Here is a 20732-nt window from a genome sequence, read left to right as displayed (position 1 = left end):
TTTATTTACTTACTATTATTATTATTAAGGATACAATTTGTCATGGAGGTCATTGATTCTGTGACTTTAACAGACCTCCATCACTTCTTCGGCTTCACCCCTGGCCGTTAGAGCAGCAGCCGGTGGCCGGAGCAGCGGCCAGCAGTCAGCCCTCGGCAGCAGGACGGAGACTGTTAGTCTCTTCCCCTCCCCCTGGGTATTTTTAATAAAAATTGGAGACAAGTCATGGGCTTCCATGAATTTATTATCATTATTGGTTTTTGTATTATTTTCTCTGGATCCTGGACCTTAGTTATACCTTGATCAAGAAATTTGGACCATGACAAACAATAATTAATTACCTAGGTATAGAGAAAGCAGTGGATGTAACAAACAGTACACTGAAGGGGCAGGCTTCTTTTACTGAGTCACGTGCAATAATTTGAGTGAAGGAACTACTCGTAGAAGTAGAATCCAGCTGTTAATACATGGAGACGACTGTCTTGCTGCCTTATGCCCATAAACTGCCCATAAAGTGGATACATCTCTGGAGGAGTGACATTGGACAAACTCCAAGGTTTGGCATCCAACTTCATTGTACACAAAAATGCATTCTCTTTCATCTTACAGTGGAAGGTTTGGTGGTGATGTGAACAAATGCTTTTCCCAACCTCCTGTAGAAATACAGTCCACAAGACTGCAGAGTCTGAACTCATCCTGTTCCATTTGGCTTCATTTACATAGACATAAAATAACACAAATTTCAGTTCAAACAATGTCACCGGACTTTGTTGGTCATAGGACTGTTCCTCCATCAGGACTGTTCAGCCCCAGAGTACCAGTGCCCCCTCTCATATATTCAGGTGTGGTGACAAATGAACGTATTTAACCCTTTCCCAGCAGGATTAACTACTCTTTTTTTCTCTCTTTCTTAATTTCTAATCCATAACAGAGTGTCTCTCTCTCTCTCCCCGACCTCCCCATCTTCATGCACTACTTGATTAACACACTAAAACATTTCTAGTAGACGAGAGGCAAAATCATTGTCTCACAAGAGTCAGAGACTTTCCTTTATTATGTGTCTGTACAGTACCTACAATGGGGTCCTGATCTAGGTTCTAGGGTCCTCTAGGCATGACTGTAATAGAAATAATAATAATAACGGTCCAGATAATATTGTTCCAGGAAACATAACAGTTTTATCAGTAATTCAGATACATCTTCATTAACATGATATTTTATTTAACAGGTTCTGCTTTAGATCTACATTTTAGTGATATAAATGTTGCATCTTTAGATAAAGAATTAGAAGATCAAGAAAACAGTGACATTGGATTAACAAGTAAGAACTCAGTTTACAAAAGTTATCCATTTTCATTATTTATTTTAAAGTATTTTCTTCCCTATCAGACTCTTCAGAAGAATTATCTTACAGCTGAGACTCATATAGCAACTCATAATGTTGTGGACAGTCATACTGTAAACTTTGGCCTTGATCTGGCAATTGACTCTGCCTTCATGGATCCAGTTTCAGATTCAGAAACTTTGACTATTATTCTACAATTCTATTTAGTGAAGAAAATTTGAACTAGACTGCTTTAATGAAAACTCATTTTCCAACTCAGTCCCAAGTTCAGTATCTTTCTCGGGAAAATCAAGACCGTGGCTCCCTTATATTTTAAACTTCCTATTTGTATTATATGTGCATGGATTATGAGTTATATTGAGATTCATCAGAGGCAGTGTTCAAAATAAGCAGGACCTGAACATCTTGATTTTAAAAAAGTTGATTGTTTTTTTTAGTGAGTGACTAAAAGGAAACAGTGCAAAGAATTAAATGAGTAAAATAATCATATTTGAAAGAAGGAAAGACCAGTTAATTTGAAGGTCTGACTAGCTTTGTTTTACAGTGCTCACTCCTGGCTACCTACATTTTCCTCTACATTATTTGCTTTCCTGCTTAGAACTGAGAGAGAATATTTCATCCAGTTGGCCTGTTCTGAGAAAGGAGAGGAAGAGACAACACAGAGGAAGAGCAGTATTGGGGTAGAGAACTTGGGAGGAAGGATGAAGGGGAGAAAAACATCAAGGAAGAAACAGTTTAAAAATGCCATCCTTTCTAGATGAAAGCAGAACAGGAAGGAGAAAAAGAATGGAAAAATAGGAAGTTAAAAAACTGAGCCATTGTAGTTTTATGAAATATTTAATTTGTCATGCATTTCAAAGCAACACACTGCCAAGAAAATAAGGATATGTTTTCATAACATCCCCATGGAGCAGTAGGAAACTAAAGCAACATTAAAATAATTTATTAGTGCATTGGTAACCTGCTCCATGCTGGCTGTTTCCTTAACAGAACATATGTTCTGTTGACATTTACCCCGAGCCTTTCTCAAACTTTTGGTGGTGCGAATACTGAGTTACCAGGGAGATGGGAACATGGAGAGGATCTCTCCTGACCATAAGGTGATGGGATCCCCCCAGGGTATAGCCTAGGACTGTGGAACTGCTGTGCCCTCTTAACTTTCTCCAGCTTGGGCTGTCTCTCAGAATGCCTTGCTAGTGACCAGCAGCAAGCCCCTCCAGGCGTTGTGATCACTCAGCACAACAGCATGTGGAGCCCCACAGATGGCTAGATTGCATGAATGCTCCCAGAGCCACTCATGAGTCACACAGAGAAAGGCACCAGCCAAATCCCTCCAGCTCCCAGCACTGTACCTCAGGAATATACCATCTTGCACTACTCAAGATGGGCAATGCAGATTTATTAATTGGTTCACCACTTCAGCAATGGAAAGTGGTTATACACCAGCCTTTACAAAACCTGAGATTTGCCACACACTTCATACAAACTTACTGGTAAAGATAAACAGTTAAACAAATGTATTGACTATAAAAGATTAGATTTTAAGTGATATTAAGTGCAAGGCAAAAAGTCAGAGTTAGTTACTAAAAGAAATAAAATATAAGTACGCAGTCTAAACTCTCAGCCCTGTTAGACTGGGCAACATCTAGATTAAGCAGTTTCTCACCCCACTGGATATTGCAGTCCTTAATATACAGGTTTGTTTCTTAAACCTGGGCCAATCTCTTCTGTTGGGAGTCTTGGCTTCTTCTCAGTGTCTTAGTTGCTTGCAACATAGGTTGGGGCAGGAGAAAAGGCCTAGTATGTGTCCACTCTGTTTTATACCCTCAGTCCATGTGCTTGGAAAACACAAGTCCAGACATGTCTGGGTGGACCTTGCTGAGTCTCTAGGCAAGGCTGAGCAATTCCTCTAGTGTGGCCTCATGCAGTTGAGTTATTGCATCAGAGCTCCCTTGCTGGACAATGGTTGTTGATGGGTTGATTGATACCCCACCTGGGTGTTGGCTACTTTCCTTGCTGTTGCCTCTGGGGAGCTAATGTCTGGTTCATTCCCCAATTTACAGCATGTTTTAGTGACCACGATACAACACAGTTCTCATAACCTCATAGGCATTATTGATATGCACATATGGGTAGACAAATGACTTTCAGCAGATCATAAACTTTCCACTTATACCTTAGAAGGCATGCTTTATATGTAAGATCACAATTATAAAAAAATGAGGAATATGGAGGTTACAGAACACTCCCCCAAGGTAATGAATGTCACATATACAAAAAGAAAAGGCTTCAGAACCACTACCATTATTATAAGTTGCAGAGAGACAGAAGGCTGCTAGGTGCTTTGCACACAGTGTGAAGAATAAATATAATTTAAATAGTCAACGTTCAAGGAAAGTGTGGACAATGAAATGCAATAAAATCAGAATGGTAGAACGCAGTGAGAATTTTTCCTATCAGTTAATTCCATTCATTTTTATTAATTTTTAAGAGAGATTTACAATATTTTCTATTATCTATCTTGTTAATACTTATCTGAAGGGGCCTATTTCTAAGATTTAGCGAGGGAAGGGAACTGCATGGGAGGGTGTATTTTAGGGAAGAGGGGAATAAAACTGAGGAGAGAGTGGAAGGTCAGAAAAGCAGCACGTGATATAATGTAATTACTGTGTGGACTTATGACATCTTGTGCTCTGCCACAGCTTGATTACCAAAATAACTAGTATCACCTTTAAGTTAGCTCTGACAACAACTTTGTGTTTAAATACCAGATTTTACATTCTTTGTATACGGTAATCTGGTTTTATGAATTGTGTTTCCTGTTGTGAGAGCAACAAGCAATACTAGTAGAGTGACTTTCTTCAAAGTTTGGACACGTTATGCTCTTCTGCTTGAGTGATTGTCTCTCCAGTTTTCAGTAAAGATACAACAGCAGGCTACTCCATTGTTTCTGTAACCACACAGTGTGATGTGTTAGCTATTACTTTACTCTACTGGGGTTAGTGATGTGTCCTCATGGAAACCAGAAAATACGTCTGACAGTTTAAGTGTGCAGCTTAGAATTTATCTCTGCTGCTGACCATAGTAAAGTCAGATCTGCCGTGAATTATGCTAATGCTATAACTTTGTTAACAGGGATTTGATCTGCTCCCCATGTCATAAGGACAATTCAGTAAGGGCAAATGTGAAGTTCTCCACTTAGAAAGCAACAATCAGTTGCACACATACAAAATGGAAAATGACTGCCTAGGATGGAGTGCTGCAGAAAGGGACCTGGGGTTCATAGTGGATCACAAGCTAAATAGGAGTGAACAGTGTAACACTATTGGGGGGGAAAAGCAAGCAAACATCATTCTGGGATGTATTAGCCGGAGTGTTGTAAGCAAGACAGAAGAAGTAATTCTTCTGCTTTACTCTGCGATGATTAGGCCTCAACTGGAGTATTGTGTCCAGTCCTAAGCACCACATTTTAGGAAAGATGTGGACAAATTGGAGAAAGTCCAGAGAAGATCAGCAAAAATGATCAAAGTCCTAGAAAACAGTCTTCCTATATGGGAAGACTGAAAAAATTGTGTGTGTTTAGTCACATGAGGATAGGACAAGAAGCAAGGGTGGTTTAGGTTGGATTTTAGGAAAAACTTTCTAACTGTCAGTGTGGTTAAGCACTGGAATAAATTGCCTAGGGAGGTTGTGGAATCTCTATCATTGGAGATTTTTAAGAGCAGGTTAGACAAACACCTGTCAGGGATGGTCTAGATAATACTTAGTCCTTCCATGAGTGCAGTGTACTGGACTAGATGACCTCTTGAGGTCCCTTCCACTCCTATGATTCTATGATTCTGTATCCTTCCCCATATCAATGGTAATACTTTACAACCTCCGAAATGAAGGATATTGTAACTAATGAAACCTGCATGGGGGGAGGTCATGTAGACGGATTGCATTTGCCTATGTTGGAGTTTATCTAGAAAACTTAACATCCCAACTCTTGCAAAAATGGCATGAGATCTTTAATGGCCACCTGTGGTAAGAGGCTATGTGATTTTTGTCTCTCCTGAAAGACAGTGGTTGTCTTTCACCATCATCTTCCAGAAAAAACACAGTTATTTTGCTGTTTAAGTGGATGCATTTCTGCCTTATGCTCATTTGGTATTTCAGTGCTTTACTTGCAAATGTTCTAACCAAATTCCAACTTGGCCAAATACATTGTACCTACCTGAACTCCTGTTACTGGTATTCTTCCTTATTTACTGTGGTGAAGTTTTGCCGTCTGCTGTATTCCATGCTAGGAGTGGTTAAATCTTTGTGGTGAGTGGTGTGATTCCTGCAAATTCCGTATGTACCTCACATGGAGGATTGTGAGGCTGAGTTTTATAATGTTTGTAAATTACTTTGAGATCTTTGTTTGGAGGGCATTCTGGAAATGTGGTGCATTAAGTCTTCCAGTCTTATTCAGATTTTTACTGAAATAATTCTACAAAGGGCCAAGTCTTCTTTCATCATAGGAACCTCTGTGTATGTTTGGAAGGTGGGCTGAGTGGCTCTTCAGTGACCCGTGGGATTGAACATGCATAGTGTCTGCACTTACACATAATACAGGTTGTTTACAAAAGTAAAATAACTGATTAACCTTTTCCTATGAGGATGGGGTTAGAGAGATCCTACTGTGTTGCTTTGTAACTCAGAAATGTTTTTTTCTTTATACAGGTCAAAGGTTACTGGGAAGTTCAGCTCCTGTCAATATTCCAGGTTCTGTTGCTCGTTCCTCATCTTTACATTCATCATCTTCCCTTTCAACCTCTCCACTCAGTTCTCTGTCACAGTCGTTGTCTCAGTCTTTTATTTCATCCACTATGGCTCCTCACCAACAGCAGACTCAGCCTTTGAAATCAGAACATAGTATGTTAGGCACTTCAGCCTCTTCTCATAACTCTTTAGGTAAGTCATGTGAATGGTTAATCCTTTGTGTGTAATAGAAAGGGAGTCCATGGCAAGTCAAACAGATTTTCCTGTGATCTCTCATCTGGAAGTCAAAGTTTCATTATTGTTATAAATAAGTAATTTATCCTATTCTTTACAAATAGAGTAAGAGATTCATGCATCAAAGAGCTTCCTATCTAAGGCTATGTTTACTGTGGCAATAGAACAACAAAACTTTTGTCTTTTAGAGGTGTTTAAAAAAGAAACAACCCTGAAAGACAAAAGTTTTGCCGACGACATGCGCCAGTGTGTACAGTGCTTTGTTGGCAGGAGAGCCGACAAACAGAGGCTATACTGCGCAACTTTTAGCAGCATGGCTGTAGCAACACAGCTGGGTTGCTAAAAGCTGTGTAGTGTAGACATATAGCCTAAGGCTAATCAGCAAAGTAAACATAAGTCATAGGACAAAGTTCAGGGAAGGGAAAGTGAGGAGAGATTATTGACAATGGAGGAAGGAACAAAGGATTCCTGGAAATGGTGGATCTTAAAGAGGGATTTGAAAGAAAAGAGAGGGCTCTTGGCACCTTAGTTGGAGAACATTCTAACTACAAAAAGTAGTGTGAATTACAATCCAGAGCAGAGAATGTGAGAGAGCTGAAGCTGAAAATGTGAGATTTTGGGGCAACAACTACTTTTTGGAATAGAAGGAGATTCCTAGTCTTCCTGTTCCCATTTCAGGGCTGTGCTTTATGTGAAAGCAAACAAACAAAAACCCACACACAATGAGGTTGCCGAAATGCTTTGAGTACTTTAAAAAAATCTTTTGCTTAATGCTGCATCTCTGAACATATGTGGAACTGTTATTACATATCTTGCAGCTAAAAAAATATAACTGCTTAGTGCTTTTATCTAATTGTCTAGTTCCCCATGTGGTGCATTTTATTGAAGGTGTGCAACATGTTTATTTTTGTGTCCTGTGTTTGGCAGGTTTAAATGGTGTTACAGGGAGCATTTGGGACTTCGTAACTGGGAGTTTCTCTCCTAGTCCATCCCCAATATTGAACAGTAGTACTATACCCTCAACAAACTCAAACACCAGTGGAAGTGAATTAGTTCATGTTAGACAGGAACTTGATGATGCCAATCAAAAAATAAAACGATGGGAAGATTCTTGGCAACAAGTAAAGCAGGTACAGTAATGACAGTGTCATTAAATTAAGCTTTGTTTCCTGAATAACTTCTAATAAGATCACTTTCTTATTGCCTTTATTTTTACCAAGGCATCTTTAATTGTAATTTGAATGTAGAGGTTTTATTCCATTTTACCAAGTTATTAATCCTAAATTCTGGCTTTTCATGTCTAAATTGTGCTGGAGGCATGAAGGAGACTGATCAATAGCAGCCAAGAGAGAGATCCAACTTGTTACTTCCCTTAAATCATTCTGCTTTTATAGACGGACACAAACAGACAGAATGGCTTTATGGAGCATGTTCAACAGTTACCTCTGCTGCTGCTGTTTCAGCAACTGGTGGCATGTCTACCCTCCAATACCTGCTTCAGAATGTCAGTAGCATACAGGAATGAATCATAGAATATCAGGGTTGGAAGGGACCTCAGGAGGTCATCTAGTCCAACCCACTGCTCAAAGCAGGACCAATCCCCAACTAAATCATCCCAACCAGGGCTTTGTCAAGCCTGACCTTAAAAACCTCTAAGGAAGGAGATTCCACCACCTGCTTAGGTAACCAATTCCAGTGCTTCACCACCCTCCTAGTGAAAAAGTTTTTCCTAATATCCAACCTAAACGTCCCCCACTGCAACTTGAGGCCATTACTCCTTGTTCTGTCTTCTGGTACCACTGAGAACAGTCTAGATCCATCCTCTTTGGAACTCCTTTCAGGTAGTTGAAATCAGCAATCAAATCCCCCTTCCTTCTTCTCTTCTGCAGACTAAATAATCCCAGTTCCCTCAGCCTCGCCTCATAAGTCATATGCTCCAGCCCCTTAATCTTTTTTGTTGCCCTCCGCTGGACTCTCTCCAATTGTTCCACATCCTTCTTGTAGTGTGGGGCCCAAAACTGGACACAGTAAGCCAGATGAGGCCTCACCAATGCCGAATAGAGGGGAACGATCATGTCCCTCGATCTGCTGGCAAGGTTTCTACTTATACAGCCCAAAATGCCATTAGCCTTCTTGTCAACAAGGGCACACTGTTGACTCATATCCATTTTCTCGTCCACTGTAACCCCTAGGTCCTTTTCTGCAGAACTGCTGCCTAGCCACTTGGTCCCTAGACAGTAGCAGTGCATGGGATTCTTCCGTCCTAAGTGCAGGACTCTGCACTTGTCCTTGTTGAACCTCATCAGATTTCTTTTGGCCCAATCCTCTAATTTGTTTAGGTCCCTCTGTATCCTATCCCTACCCTCCAGCGTATCTACCACTCCTCTCAGTTTAGTGTCAGATTGGAGTGAGATTGGACACAACTAGTACATGACTCAGGCTGTGGGGCATAGCTGGACATTTTAGCTAGCTCCCTAGCATTCAGGATGCTAGTGTCAACATCTGCCTGGCATCTCCACGGGTGCATTTGGGGGTGAGTAGTAAAGGGCTTTTTCTGTTCTTTTCCATCTCCTGGCATATTTGCACTAATCACAACAGTTCTAATTTTTTCTGCTGTTGAATGATAATAAATAGAGTAGTTATACTATACTATATTTTTAGGTTTTTATTGTCTTTTGCCATCAAATTATGAACTGAACAATTCCTATTTTTATATATACAGCTCCATAAATGTGCATAGAGACTTACAGACAAGTAGATATGGCATTCTTGCTTAACATCTAAGTTAAGACAAAACCAAAAGGAAGTGATAAACAATGGGAGGTGGGAAGAAGGGAAAGTGATGGGGACAGTAAGATCATATTGTAGCTGAAGGTCAGTATTGCATGTATCTTGAGGGCTTTTATAGTTACGCCTATGTTCTTAGTTTACAAAATACTTTTATAACTTTCTGCAAATGTTTTTGTCCCAGGCATGTGATGCATGGCAAAAAGAGGCCCAAGAGGCAAAGGAACGTGCTAAAGTGGCAGATGCTGACAAAAATCTAGCACTTCGGAAAAAAGAAGACTTAGAAAATAAATTTAAAAAGCTGCAGGAACAATTTGATATGTGTCTGTCCACTACAGTACTCCATATGAAAAGCTATGGCGATATAAAAAAGATACCATTACCAAAGCTTCATTCTTTGCAAAACCAACTGCGTTTAGATTTAGAAACAGTAGATGGGGTAAGTGTGTCTGTACTGTGGATATTGTTGGTTAAAACAGGCAGTTTAACTGTATTGTATTGCTGATTCAGAGTTTCATTTCAAACTGATATAATATTAAATCTAAATACCATTTTGGTCTGAAATATGCCATAGTTTAAATTTTCCCAATGCAACTGATTTTTTTTTTTAATTTTGGTGCTCAGCTGTAACAAGAATGGCAAGCAACTTCAGATATCTTTCAGTGAGAAAAAAGATTAAAACATGCTTTTAACTACAATGCACTAAAGAGAAGCTGTGTAAATAAAGAGCTTTAAATATCTGGAGAGTGTGTAGTGAAGTCTCCTCTTTAGAAACTGACATCTCTGCATGTAAACTAGGGTGGAAGAGGTGAGGTGGGCAGCTAGTGATGGTAAAGTAAATATAAATTTAAAACAAGAAATTGCTTTCCTTTCAAGTGGTATATTGTTATCTCAGAGGTTAATTTAGTTCATTTCTGACCTCTCTTGGTATGATCTTATAATCGATTATGTATGCAAAATTAGAGGCTTTTTTTTTTTAAATTGGCCTATATATAATCTGTAATTTAGCAATATGAAGATGGCCTAATCACAGATGACAATTATATTTTAAAGATGGAGTCTTTCTTCTGCAAGTCTGTGGTGACCTTACACATGTCTCAGAAAACAGAACATAGCAACCTTTTTTTCAGACTGCTGTAACCAATTTTTCATTTTCTACCATGTAACTAAAGACTATTAAAGTCTCTGGATGAAATCCTCAGATGAACAGAGGATATGGCAGCCAGAACACAATTTCAGACTTCCACTTAAAAAAATTCTAAAGAAAATCTGAACAAAAGTTATATTTTTATTCCCTTTGACCTCTAACACTGAAATTTCTGAAGAACATAAATAAGAATTAGCCACTGTCTTCATGAATGACGGCTCAAAAATCTGACAATAAAAGAAAACGTACTGGATATGGAGACGTAACCAGGCAAATTGGTTGAAACTGTTGTAAAGAACAAAATTATCGGACACATAGATAAACATGACATGGGGAAGAGTCAGTACAGCTTTTGGTGAGGCATGTTTTTCCTTCACAATATATTAGAATTCTTTGAGGGTGTTGACAAGCGTGATTCAGTCTGTACTTGGACCTGTGCTGTTCAATGTATTCATAAATGATCTGGCAAACAGGATGAACAGTAAGACTGCAAAATTTGCAGACAATACAAAATTATTCAAAATAGTTAAGTCCAAAGCTAACACTGAAGTGTTGCAAAGGGATCTCACTAAACTGACTAACTGGGCGACAAAATGGCAGGTGAAATTAAATGTTGATAAGTGCAAAGTATTGCACATTGGTAACAATCACAACTACACATACAAAATGATGGGGTCTAAATTAACTGTTACCACTCAAGAAAGAGATCTTGGAGTCATCATGGATAGTTGTCTAAAAGCATCTGCTCATTGTGCAGCAGCAGTCAAAAAAAGAAAAAAAAGCTAGCAATGTTAGGAACGGGACAGATAATATGTAAGGGTATGATTCTGTCAGAGGTCATCTGGATTCCATGACTTTCTGGGATCTCTGTGACTTCTTTTGCAGTGGCAGAGCTGGAGCAGCTGTCAGCCCCATGGCAGCCAGAGCAGCGTCTGAAGGAGTGGACGGGATTGAGTCAGCCCCCTGGGGCTGGAGCAGCTGCTGGAGGTCAGCCCCCAGCAGCACTCCCAACTATTAGTCCCTCCCCCCACAGGGTATTTTTTTTAAGTCACAGACAGGTTGTGGGTTTCTGTGAATTTGTTTGTGTGTGACCTGTCCCTGACTTTTAGTAAAAATACATGTGACAGAATCTTAATCTTTATAATAAGACAGAAAATATCATAATGCCATTATATAAATTCATGGTATTCTGGAATACAGTCAGCAGTGCTGGTTGCCTCATCTCAAAAAAGATGTATGAGAACTGGAAAAAGGTACGGAGAAGGGCAACAAAAACGGTTATGGGTATGGAACAGCTTCCATAGGAGGAAAGATTAAAAACTGGTCCTGTTCATCTTAGAAAAGAGATGACTTAGGGGGGTATGATAGAGGTCTATAAAAAAAATCACAAATGATGTTGAGAAAGTGAATAAGGAAGTGTTTATTTACCCTTTCATGTAAACACAAGAATTAGGGGTCACCTGATGAAATTAATAGGCAGGGGGCTTAAAACAAACATAATTCACTGTCAACCTGTTGAACTCGTTCCATGGGCTGTTATGAAGGCCAGAAGCATAACTGGATTCAAAAATGTATTGAAGATGGGTCCATAACTGGCTATTAGCCAACATGAACAGTAATGCAACCCCATGCTCCAAATGTCCCTAAACCTCCAATTGCCAGAAACTGGGTCTGGATGACAGGAGATGGATCACTCAAAATTGCCCTGCTCTTTTTGTTACCTCTGAAGCAGCTGTCACTTGCACTATTAGAGACAGGATAGATGGGCCATTGGTCTGACCAGTATGACCATTCTTATGTTCTTAACCAAACGCTAGCAAGAAGCAGACAAGATCAGCAAAACAAGCTAGTGCTAGTAAAAAGGGGATAAGAAGAGCTTTGTTTACTTTGAGAACTTGTTTTGATGGTCTTGTATCAGACATCAGTGGAACCAGAGTTTCCAAGGGGCTTTGAGGAAGAAGAGGGTTATTCTTGTAGACTACTCTCTGTGGGTTAGCAGTACTTGATAATTGAGAAGAAAAGATTATAAACACAGTGGCTTATAGGCACACACTTCACCAAGTTCAGACTCACAGCTCACCTTCTTTGGATGATGATCTACAACCAGTAAAGTGAGAGGGAAGACAGTTGGAGTTACGTAGAACAATTAGGTCAAAGATTTATTTTTGATCCTTCAGCTGTGGCACCCACATTTATTTGCCAACATAATAGCTTCCCCAAAGTCTTGATCAGCAGATTTGTATTATACTGTGTATCTAGGAGGTCTCCACTCTGACTGATGCAAATTACATGTATTGTGAGGAAATGTGTCAGATTGAATTGTCAATATTCACAGTGGCAGACCAACCTCTCAAAAGGACAAATGCTCAGGCTTCTTAGTTTTAGAGCTTGTCTTCATGTACAGCAATATGGTGGCGCAGCTGTGTCACTCTAGCACTTTAGTGAAGATGCTCCTATGCCGATGGGAGAGCTTCTCCTGTCAGCGTAGTTAATCCAAGTTTCCAGTAGGGGCTTGGGGTTGTTAGGTCAGTATAACTATATTGCTCAGGACTGTGGATTTTTTGTACCCCTGAGCGATGTAGTTACTGATATAAGTCTGTAGTGTAGACCTGGCCTGAGTTTTGGTTGGTATTACTCATCCAGGTTTTGGTTCTGCTGGGAAAAATTTGAGCCACAGCTTGTTTTGCACTTGTGTCCTTCCTGAACACATTATTGCTTTATAGGCTATTCTCAGTTCTGTTTACCCTGTTCTGGTGCTTGAACTAGCTATTAATTGTACCAACAGAAGATTAAGTGTTATTGAAGTAAGAATTTATCAAATAATATGGATACAGCAATCACTGAGACATTACATACTGGAATTTTTATTGAGAGCAATTTTCTTTCTACAGGTAATTTTCCAACTTCATTCAAAGAAGTGTGTTGTGTGCCAAGAACATGACCGTAGTGTAATCCTGCAGCCATGTCAGCATTATGTACTTTGTGAACACTGTGCAGCTAAACAACTGGAATGTCCTTGCTGCAAGATGAAAAAAAGAAATGGTGATGAAGAGTCATGGTACTTATAATCATGTTAATTAACTAAATATATTTTATGTTCTGGTATTTTAGATAAGAATTATATCTGTAGTAATTAATCCATTTACTAGTGCTAGACTGATCTCCATTTTGACCTTAAGATATTTTAGTTGTTTTTACTATAGGAAATGTGGTTTGGCTGCCTTTACGTATTGAATTCTATTAATGAAGTTCTAAAGTTCCATGGTTGCTTCCCCCCTGCCCTTTTCAGTTTTCCACTTACATTCCTGGTGCACAAGCTACTCAGGTTCACTTACAGCATAATCACTTCTTACAGGTGTGTGCTCACAATGCATGAATTGGGGAATTTATGTCTGTGCCTTCCATTAGCATTAATGTAAGACACTCATGTAAATACAATACTTCTTGATGGGAGGACCTTACCCCTCACCATGTTTATGGTGTGCTGTAATCCTTTGCCGGTATTTCTGAATCAGTCTAACACTACTGTTTACTTGATTTGAAGAAATTTGATTCCTGTAAAAGCACTTTGCTAACTGTTTTTTGTTAGAGATTGTTATAAATTGGTTTAACCTGCTTTCTAGGTTTTAATGTTTATTTTTTTAATATGCAGTATGAAGCTTTGCGTGTGTACTGTGAACTTAAAATATTTATATCAGATTTATTGTTAAATCATATTATGATAGTATAGTATAGTTAAATTTCATTTTTTGGCTTTAGTAGTTACTAAATGAACAGTTACATATAAATGAGAACTTGCCTAGAATTTTTACAGTTTAAGTCAACTGCAAACTAATAGTATTTATAAGTATACTAGCAGAGAGTGACATTGAAAGAGACACATGCGTAAATATTCAAATACTTTTTTTATTTTGTGAAACAAACCAATTTTCTTAAACCACTGTGCATTTGCGTATTGCCCCAAGTTGGATTTTTGTAGTCTTAATGAAAGCATTTGTATAACTCCTAATCTGTGTGATTAGTTATCATGCATTGATATAATCCATAGCCACTTTTACCAAGTGCCTGTGCCTTGCACCCAATAAAATTGCAAAATACGTGAAGGAAACAAACAGTCTGCAAACAATTTATACCACTTAATTCTGTACAGGACAATTAGATGATGATTAAAATTCTCAACTTTCTGTAATACAATTTCAAAATAATACCTTGCAAGGGACGAAAGATACTAGGTTTTGTTTTTACATAAAAAATACAATACACCTTTGGGTTTAGCGCTCAAATTATTTAAATATTTTATCAGACAATGGTGCTTTGTTGTAATGATTTTTTTTAAAAAAGTTGTTGTCCATATTTAATGCTGATGATTAGGAGTATGCAGTTTAGGAGAAGTTGATTATTGTATCTTAACACTGTATCTTGTTACTTTCCTTTAAGTTAACTATTCTTGTAGGGAAGAGGTACCTGTGCTGTTACTTTTCTTTCCCGTTAAATACAGGTATGACACAAGTATAGCTTACATTCAAATGACCTACCACTGTGTTACATAATGTGTATATTCCTATTAATTAATACATTAATGAACAAGAAGTGCATTCATATGACCAGCAAAGAGTTTAATTATTTCTGAAGTTTGTTCAGATGCATTGCAATAGAAACAAGATATATGCTAATTTGTATTTATGATCTTGAAAAATCTTTGAGCTTTGTATCAGTGTTAAAGAATTCAGAGCCCAATCCAAAACCCTCTAAAGTCAATGTGCTTTCATTGATTTATGCGGACTTTGTACTAGGCCTTGAGTTAGCAGAAACAAGCATATAAGATTACATTTATTGTAAAAATAAAATCTATAGAATCATCATTACCTTGTTCTATCAAACTGTGATAACATGGAGATCTTTTGAGAATGAGGGAAGGAAGATAAAACCCATGATGGATTTACATTTTGGAACAGAAGCTCTTGAAAAGTAATTTACAAACACAGTAGTCTGAAGATAATTGTAGAACATTTTTAAACAGGTTTTAAGGTTGTTTCATAATATGGCCTGATGCATTTTTCACATAATTTTTAAAGTTTTCTCTCAACATTGTATATTGAAATACTTTATTACTATAATTTCATTTTCAGCAATATATTTCTCTCTCCTGAAAGATGATTCTGTTATCATAGAAGTAGAATTAGTTTACATTTTTTTTTTTTTAGTGGCACTTTGAATCACTAAGCTTTGCTGTGAGTATTAATGGACTTCTACACTTGTGGAGTCTTTGCCAAAGACTTTTTTTGAACATTAACAACATTTTGGACTAAAAGTGAGTAGGTAAGAATTTTTATCAGTGACCAAATTAGAAAGTGATATATTATAGGAATAAATTTAAAATGTTTTAAAGAATGCAATTGATATCAGACAGTGGTTTGTTACATCCATTATAGAATGTGGAACAACATTCTCTAGCTCTTTGCTAACATACTTAACTAATATTCTTAGCAGATTTTAGTGAAATAAATCTAAATTAGATTGAAATGTGGCCATATGTGTCAGTGTTCAGTTCATTACTTAAGAAATTTTGAAATATTTTTGTACTACAGTAACTCCTCGCTTAATTTTGTAGTTAAGTTCCTGAAAAATGCAACTTTGAGTGAAACAATGTTAAACGAATCCAATTTTCCCATAAGATTTAATGTAAATGGAGGGGGTTAGATTCCAAGAAAATTTTTGGAGGGCAGACAAAAGGCTTTATATACTGTACAGTACTGTGCTGTGGTTGAGAAATGCCCCTGGCTTACCCACACAGGCACAGCCTGCTGCAGGCAAGGATGCTAGGAAGCACTTTGCAGCGGCAGCTTCCCCAGAGAAGAACAGGGGGGATGCTTTGCTGGGAATGCTCCAGGCTCACCTCTTCCTGTCTGTGCTCCACTCCAGGCCCACCTCTTCCCACCCCGACTCCACTTCCTCTCCGCAGCACACCATATCCCTGCTCCTCCCCACACCCCGAAAGTCCTAAGCGCTGCCAAACACCTGTTTGGTGGCACTTAGAACTTTCTGGGAGGGAGGGGGAGGAGCAGAGACATGGCACATCCCCACTCCCCCCTTCCTCCCAGCACTTTGTGCTTAGGACTTTCTGAGAGGGAGGGGGAGGGAGGAGGCAGAGAAGAGGAACTTGTGTAATGCTCCCTTGTAAAGTTGCTGCTCTTCCAGCCACATGACGTTATAAGGGAGCATTGCACAACTTTAAACAAGTATGTTCCCTAATCGAGCAGCGACATAACTTTGAAACAACGTTAAGCAAGATGACATTAAGTGAGGAGTTACTGTACTCATCACAGTTTATAGTTCTTTATATACATTAGTGTGAGTTTGTGTATCATCCTAGGACCTTTTCTTTGATCTTTTCTTTTTGTAATAATAGGAGTTTTTTTAAAATCTCTAGCTGATGCTTTTCAATTTACAAACGAGTTTTAACAGAAGGGCAAAGTAAATTGTCACATTAACGTGCACAGTTCGCACATACTGTCTTTTTAGATGAAATCAATAATTATTGGGTAATTTTTTCCAATTTTTTAGCATTTGTATGTTACATAATTAATGTTGAGAATGGTTACATAGCTGTGTATTGCTGTGGAAAAAAGTTATAAATATATCCTGGGAGCAATTGAGTTGGCTTTTGGACAGATCTAAATTTGAGTCTTGAAGAAAAAAGATAGACCAAAGAAATGTTACCTATAAGTAAAATTCCCAGAGTGAACAGCGTGTTGCTTGTTACCTTGTGGTTCATGTAACTATCTAACAATATTTCCACATCTAGCATTCACATAAAAAATGTGATAATTATTTTCCAATAAGACCATTCCCTGAGGAATTATAAGCAAGTCTTATTAAATTTTCTTTTTACAGATTAACTTCAGCTACTTAAAAATTAAGAATTATTGGATACACTTTTACAGTGATACTTTTAAATCCAGGATAATGAAATATATACAGCATAAATTAGCAGTTGTACTTTAATGAAAAATATTACAAAGGAAATATTTACATTTGTGAAGTTTTGTCCTGGTGATACAAACACTATGTAGATGCACTAAAAATATTTTTGAGCAAGAATATTGTATTGTAATTTGTTAGACGAGCAAGTTATATAAAGGTAAAATACACTCATTTGTTAGTTTCATTCTAGTGTTTGAAGACAGTTTGACCAAGTTATGTAAATTTGTGTAAAAGTATAATACTTTTATGTGAATGCTATTAACTTTTCATAATGACCTGGGGTGTAGTAGATGAAAATTACAGTTTCTCAGGGTTTTAAAGTCAAGAACTGCAATTTAACAGAAAGTTCTAAATTCAGATAGATCCCAAGCTGCATCTTATGGGTTTGTTGTTTAGTCTTTTTTGAATAGCAGATTATTAAGAACATCTGTTTTGTTATGTACTGCTATTCAGAATATCCTAGTGTTAAATATTAATAGTAATATTATTACTGTCACAATATATTTGTGTAACTGTGGTCAGCAAAAGACCTTAAATGGATGTGGAATTTTCACTTGTATTAATTTATGGAACCTACTAACATTCTGAGTGCATAGACAGAAATGGTATTGTGAATGGAAATGTTCTTAACTGAGAAGGTATTTATAATGCATAATCATTTACTTGTAGTGAATTGTTAACACTTGTTAAAACTTTTTTACACTATAGCATTTATGCAATGGTTTACAGAATTCATGGAATTATTTTTATTATCAATATGAAATTAAAATTTTTGATCTTTATTGCTTAGCTTACTGTGTTTGTAGACAATTGAGGTCTTCCATTTTATTGTAAAAGATGTATACATATGGTAACTGTGGGCTTGTATTTCTAAACATATCTGTAGATGAGCCAGACTCATCCCTGCGGCGCCTCCTGCTGGTGTCTTCCAGGAATTAGCTCGATTCAGCTCTGGAGCACCTTCTGCAGGCCAGTGATCCACCTGTCCTCTGGTCCCGGTGTCCCTCCCTGACCTGGTGCCCTTTTACATGAGGCGCTGCCCCCTGGCAGTAACCCCTTTCTCTCAGGGTCACCCTTCCCCAGGGAACCCCCACCCTTTATCCCCACCTTGCCTCAGTATATGGCTACTGCCAGTCATTGTCTAGCCTCACACCCTGCAGTATCAGCCTACTCATCACTGGCAAGGTTGGGTTTGGACCTGCTGCCTTGGCCTACCCCTGGGCTGCCCTCTGCAAACCCCAGTACCTATTAGCCCAATACTAGGCCGCAGCCTGGGACTTTCCAGGCTGGAGCTCCTCAGCCTTTCCCCAGCCCTGGTTCACTCAGGTACCTTATGTCCAGCTCCCTGCAGCCAGGCCCATCTCACTCTATAGCTAGAGAGAGACTGTCTTGGCTTCTGGCTCACAGCCTCTTATAGGGGCCAGCTGGGCCTGACTGGAGCATGGCCACAGCTGAGCCTACTTTCCCCAATCAGCCCAGGCTTCTTGCCCCAGCCTAAAGGCTGCTTTCTCCAGCCACAGCCCCTTCAGGGCAGGAGCAGAGGTCCACCCTGCTACAATATCATACTGGAAAGATTTTGCTTAGATCAGTATTTCCAGGGATTCTGTATTGTGGAATTGTCTTCTTCTGGAATCAGGTCATGGCATTTCTAGCATTGTGATTGAAACCCAGTACTTAATATTATCAAAATAACTGACTTAAATTTCACAGATTAGTGGAGATATTATGTTTCAAATTTTCCACAATTGTATGCAGTATAGTTGTAGCCATTTCGATTCCAGGATATTTAGAGAGACAAGATGGGTGAGATAATATCTTTTATTGGACCAGCTTCTTTTGGTGAGAGAGCTCACCCACCTTGTCTCTCTAAATTTTCCGCTGTTACTTACTGTGAAACATAACATTTACAGATGCTGTTTCCCATCAGCCATGGCAAGGCCTCTGGCTCCATGAAAGAGAGTTCTTCATAGTTCTGTTACATTCCCTGTAATCTTCCTGTTTAAATTTTAATTTCTCCATTCCCATCCCCACTCCCAACAAGCTCCATGGGTGCCACTCTCTTATCCCTCTTTTTGAGGGGCTCCCTGCAATTCCTCACAATCTGTTCCCTACCAGTGTCTGTGTGCACCCATTCCCTCCACCCCCCCATACCAGTGGCTCTGTATGCACTCCCTTCCCATTTCCCTTTGTTCCATGGGCTGTGTGCCCTATTCGCCCTATGCCAGGGGATGTGTGCACCTTTGTTTCCCCCTCATCCCTGGTTCCTCTAGTCCCCCCCTCACCCACCCGGGGTTCTGCAGGTGCCAAAACCTTGTGATAGTTGACAATACTTAATAAGCATATATTGAGCCGTATGCATTACTGGAGTTGTAATCTCCCTCCTCAGTGTGTTTGGCAGGCAGCACCTCACACCATGCCTGATTTTATAGACCTCTGTCATGTTCCCCCACCCCCCCATTGTGTCTCTGCTAAACAGATCAGTCCCAGTCTTTTTAATTTCTCCCCCATTGGAAGCAGTTCCATACCCCTAAGCATTGCTGTTTCATCCCTTCTCTGCACCTAACAAGCTAGCAATGTTAGGAACTGTTAGGAAAGGGATAGGTAAGACAGAACATACCATAATGCCCCTCTGTAAATCCTTGGTACATCCACACCTTGAATATTGGGGTTAAGGTTTAGGGTTGGGGTTAGGGGCTAGGATCAGGGTCAAGTGTTAGGGTTGGGCTAGGGTTGGGTCAAGGGTTAGGGTCAGGGTGCTGTAGTGTCAGGTTAGGGTTAGAGGGTCAGGGGTTAGGGTAGGGTTAAGGCTTAGGGCCTAGGGTTAGGGTCAGAGTAAGGGTCGGGTTGGGATCAGGGGTCCAAATTGGGATTAGGGAGAGGGTGAGGGTTAGGGTGAGGGTAGGGGTTAGGATTGAGGTGGGGGTGAGGGTTTACAGTCAGGGTTAGGATTTAGAGATGGGGTCGGGTTAGGGGATGGGGTCAGGTTAGAGGTTAGGGGTTGGGGTTGAGGGTAGGGTGAGGGGTAGGGTTAAGGGTCAGGGGTAGCGATGGGATCGGGGTCAGGGTGTTAGGGTTAGGGTGCTAGGGTCAGGGTTAGGGGTTGGGGTTAGGGTTGGGAGGTTAGGGGGTTGGGTTAGGGTGAGGCTTAGGGTTAGGGTTTAGGTTTAGGGGTAAGGTGAGGGTTAGGGGGTTAGGGTCAGAGTTAGGGGGTTAGGGTTTGGGTGGGGGGTAGGGTTAGGGTTTGGGGTCAGGGGATAGAGTCAGGGTTTTGGGTTAGGGTAGGGTCAGGGTCAAGGGTAGGGGTGAGGGAGAGGGTGGGGGTTAGGGGTGAGGGGTTGGGGCAGGGTGAGGGTAGGGTTTAGGGGTTGGGGTTAGGGGTCAGGGTGAGGGTCAGGGTTTAGGGCTAGGGTTGGGTTAGGGTTGGGGTGGGTCAGGGTGAGGGGTTAGCGTTGGGTCAGGGTTAGGGTTTTAGGGTTGGGGTTAGGGTAA

General features: G+C 39.6%; 1 protein-coding gene across 8 annotated transcripts in view; it reads left to right on the top strand.

Annotated features, from left to right (window-relative positions):
• The window catches only part of UNKL (unk like zinc finger), a 147270-nt gene extending 129245 nt beyond the window's left edge, over positions 1-18025 (top strand). For 2 of the 8 annotated variants that reach the window (XM_050967631.1, XM_050967627.1), the window contains 6 exons: positions 1229-1321; positions 6053-6283; positions 7253-7455; positions 9297-9551; positions 13151-13317; positions 15464-18025. In XM_050967631.1, coding sequence (XP_050823588.1) covers positions 1229-1321; positions 6053-6283; positions 7253-7455; positions 9297-9551; positions 13151-13317; positions 15464-15482 — 968 coding nt within the window. In that variant the 3' untranslated portion in view covers positions 15483-18025. Of the gene's footprint in view, positions 1-1228; positions 1322-6052; positions 6284-7252; positions 7456-9296; positions 9552-13150 lie in introns of all 8 variants that reach the window. The other 6 variants (XM_050967630.1, XM_050967632.1, XR_007776295.1 and 3 more) reach the window with 5 other exon arrangements.
• Positions 18026-20732: the final 2707 nt, after the last annotated feature.

The sequence above is a fragment of the Gopherus flavomarginatus genome, chromosome 9, assembly GCF_025201925.1.
Source record: "Gopherus flavomarginatus isolate rGopFla2 chromosome 9, rGopFla2.mat.asm, whole genome shotgun sequence".
NCBI classification, from domain to species: Eukaryota; Metazoa; Chordata; order Testudines; family Testudinidae; genus Gopherus; species Gopherus flavomarginatus.
This window is presented reverse-complemented; position numbering and strand designations above follow the sequence as displayed.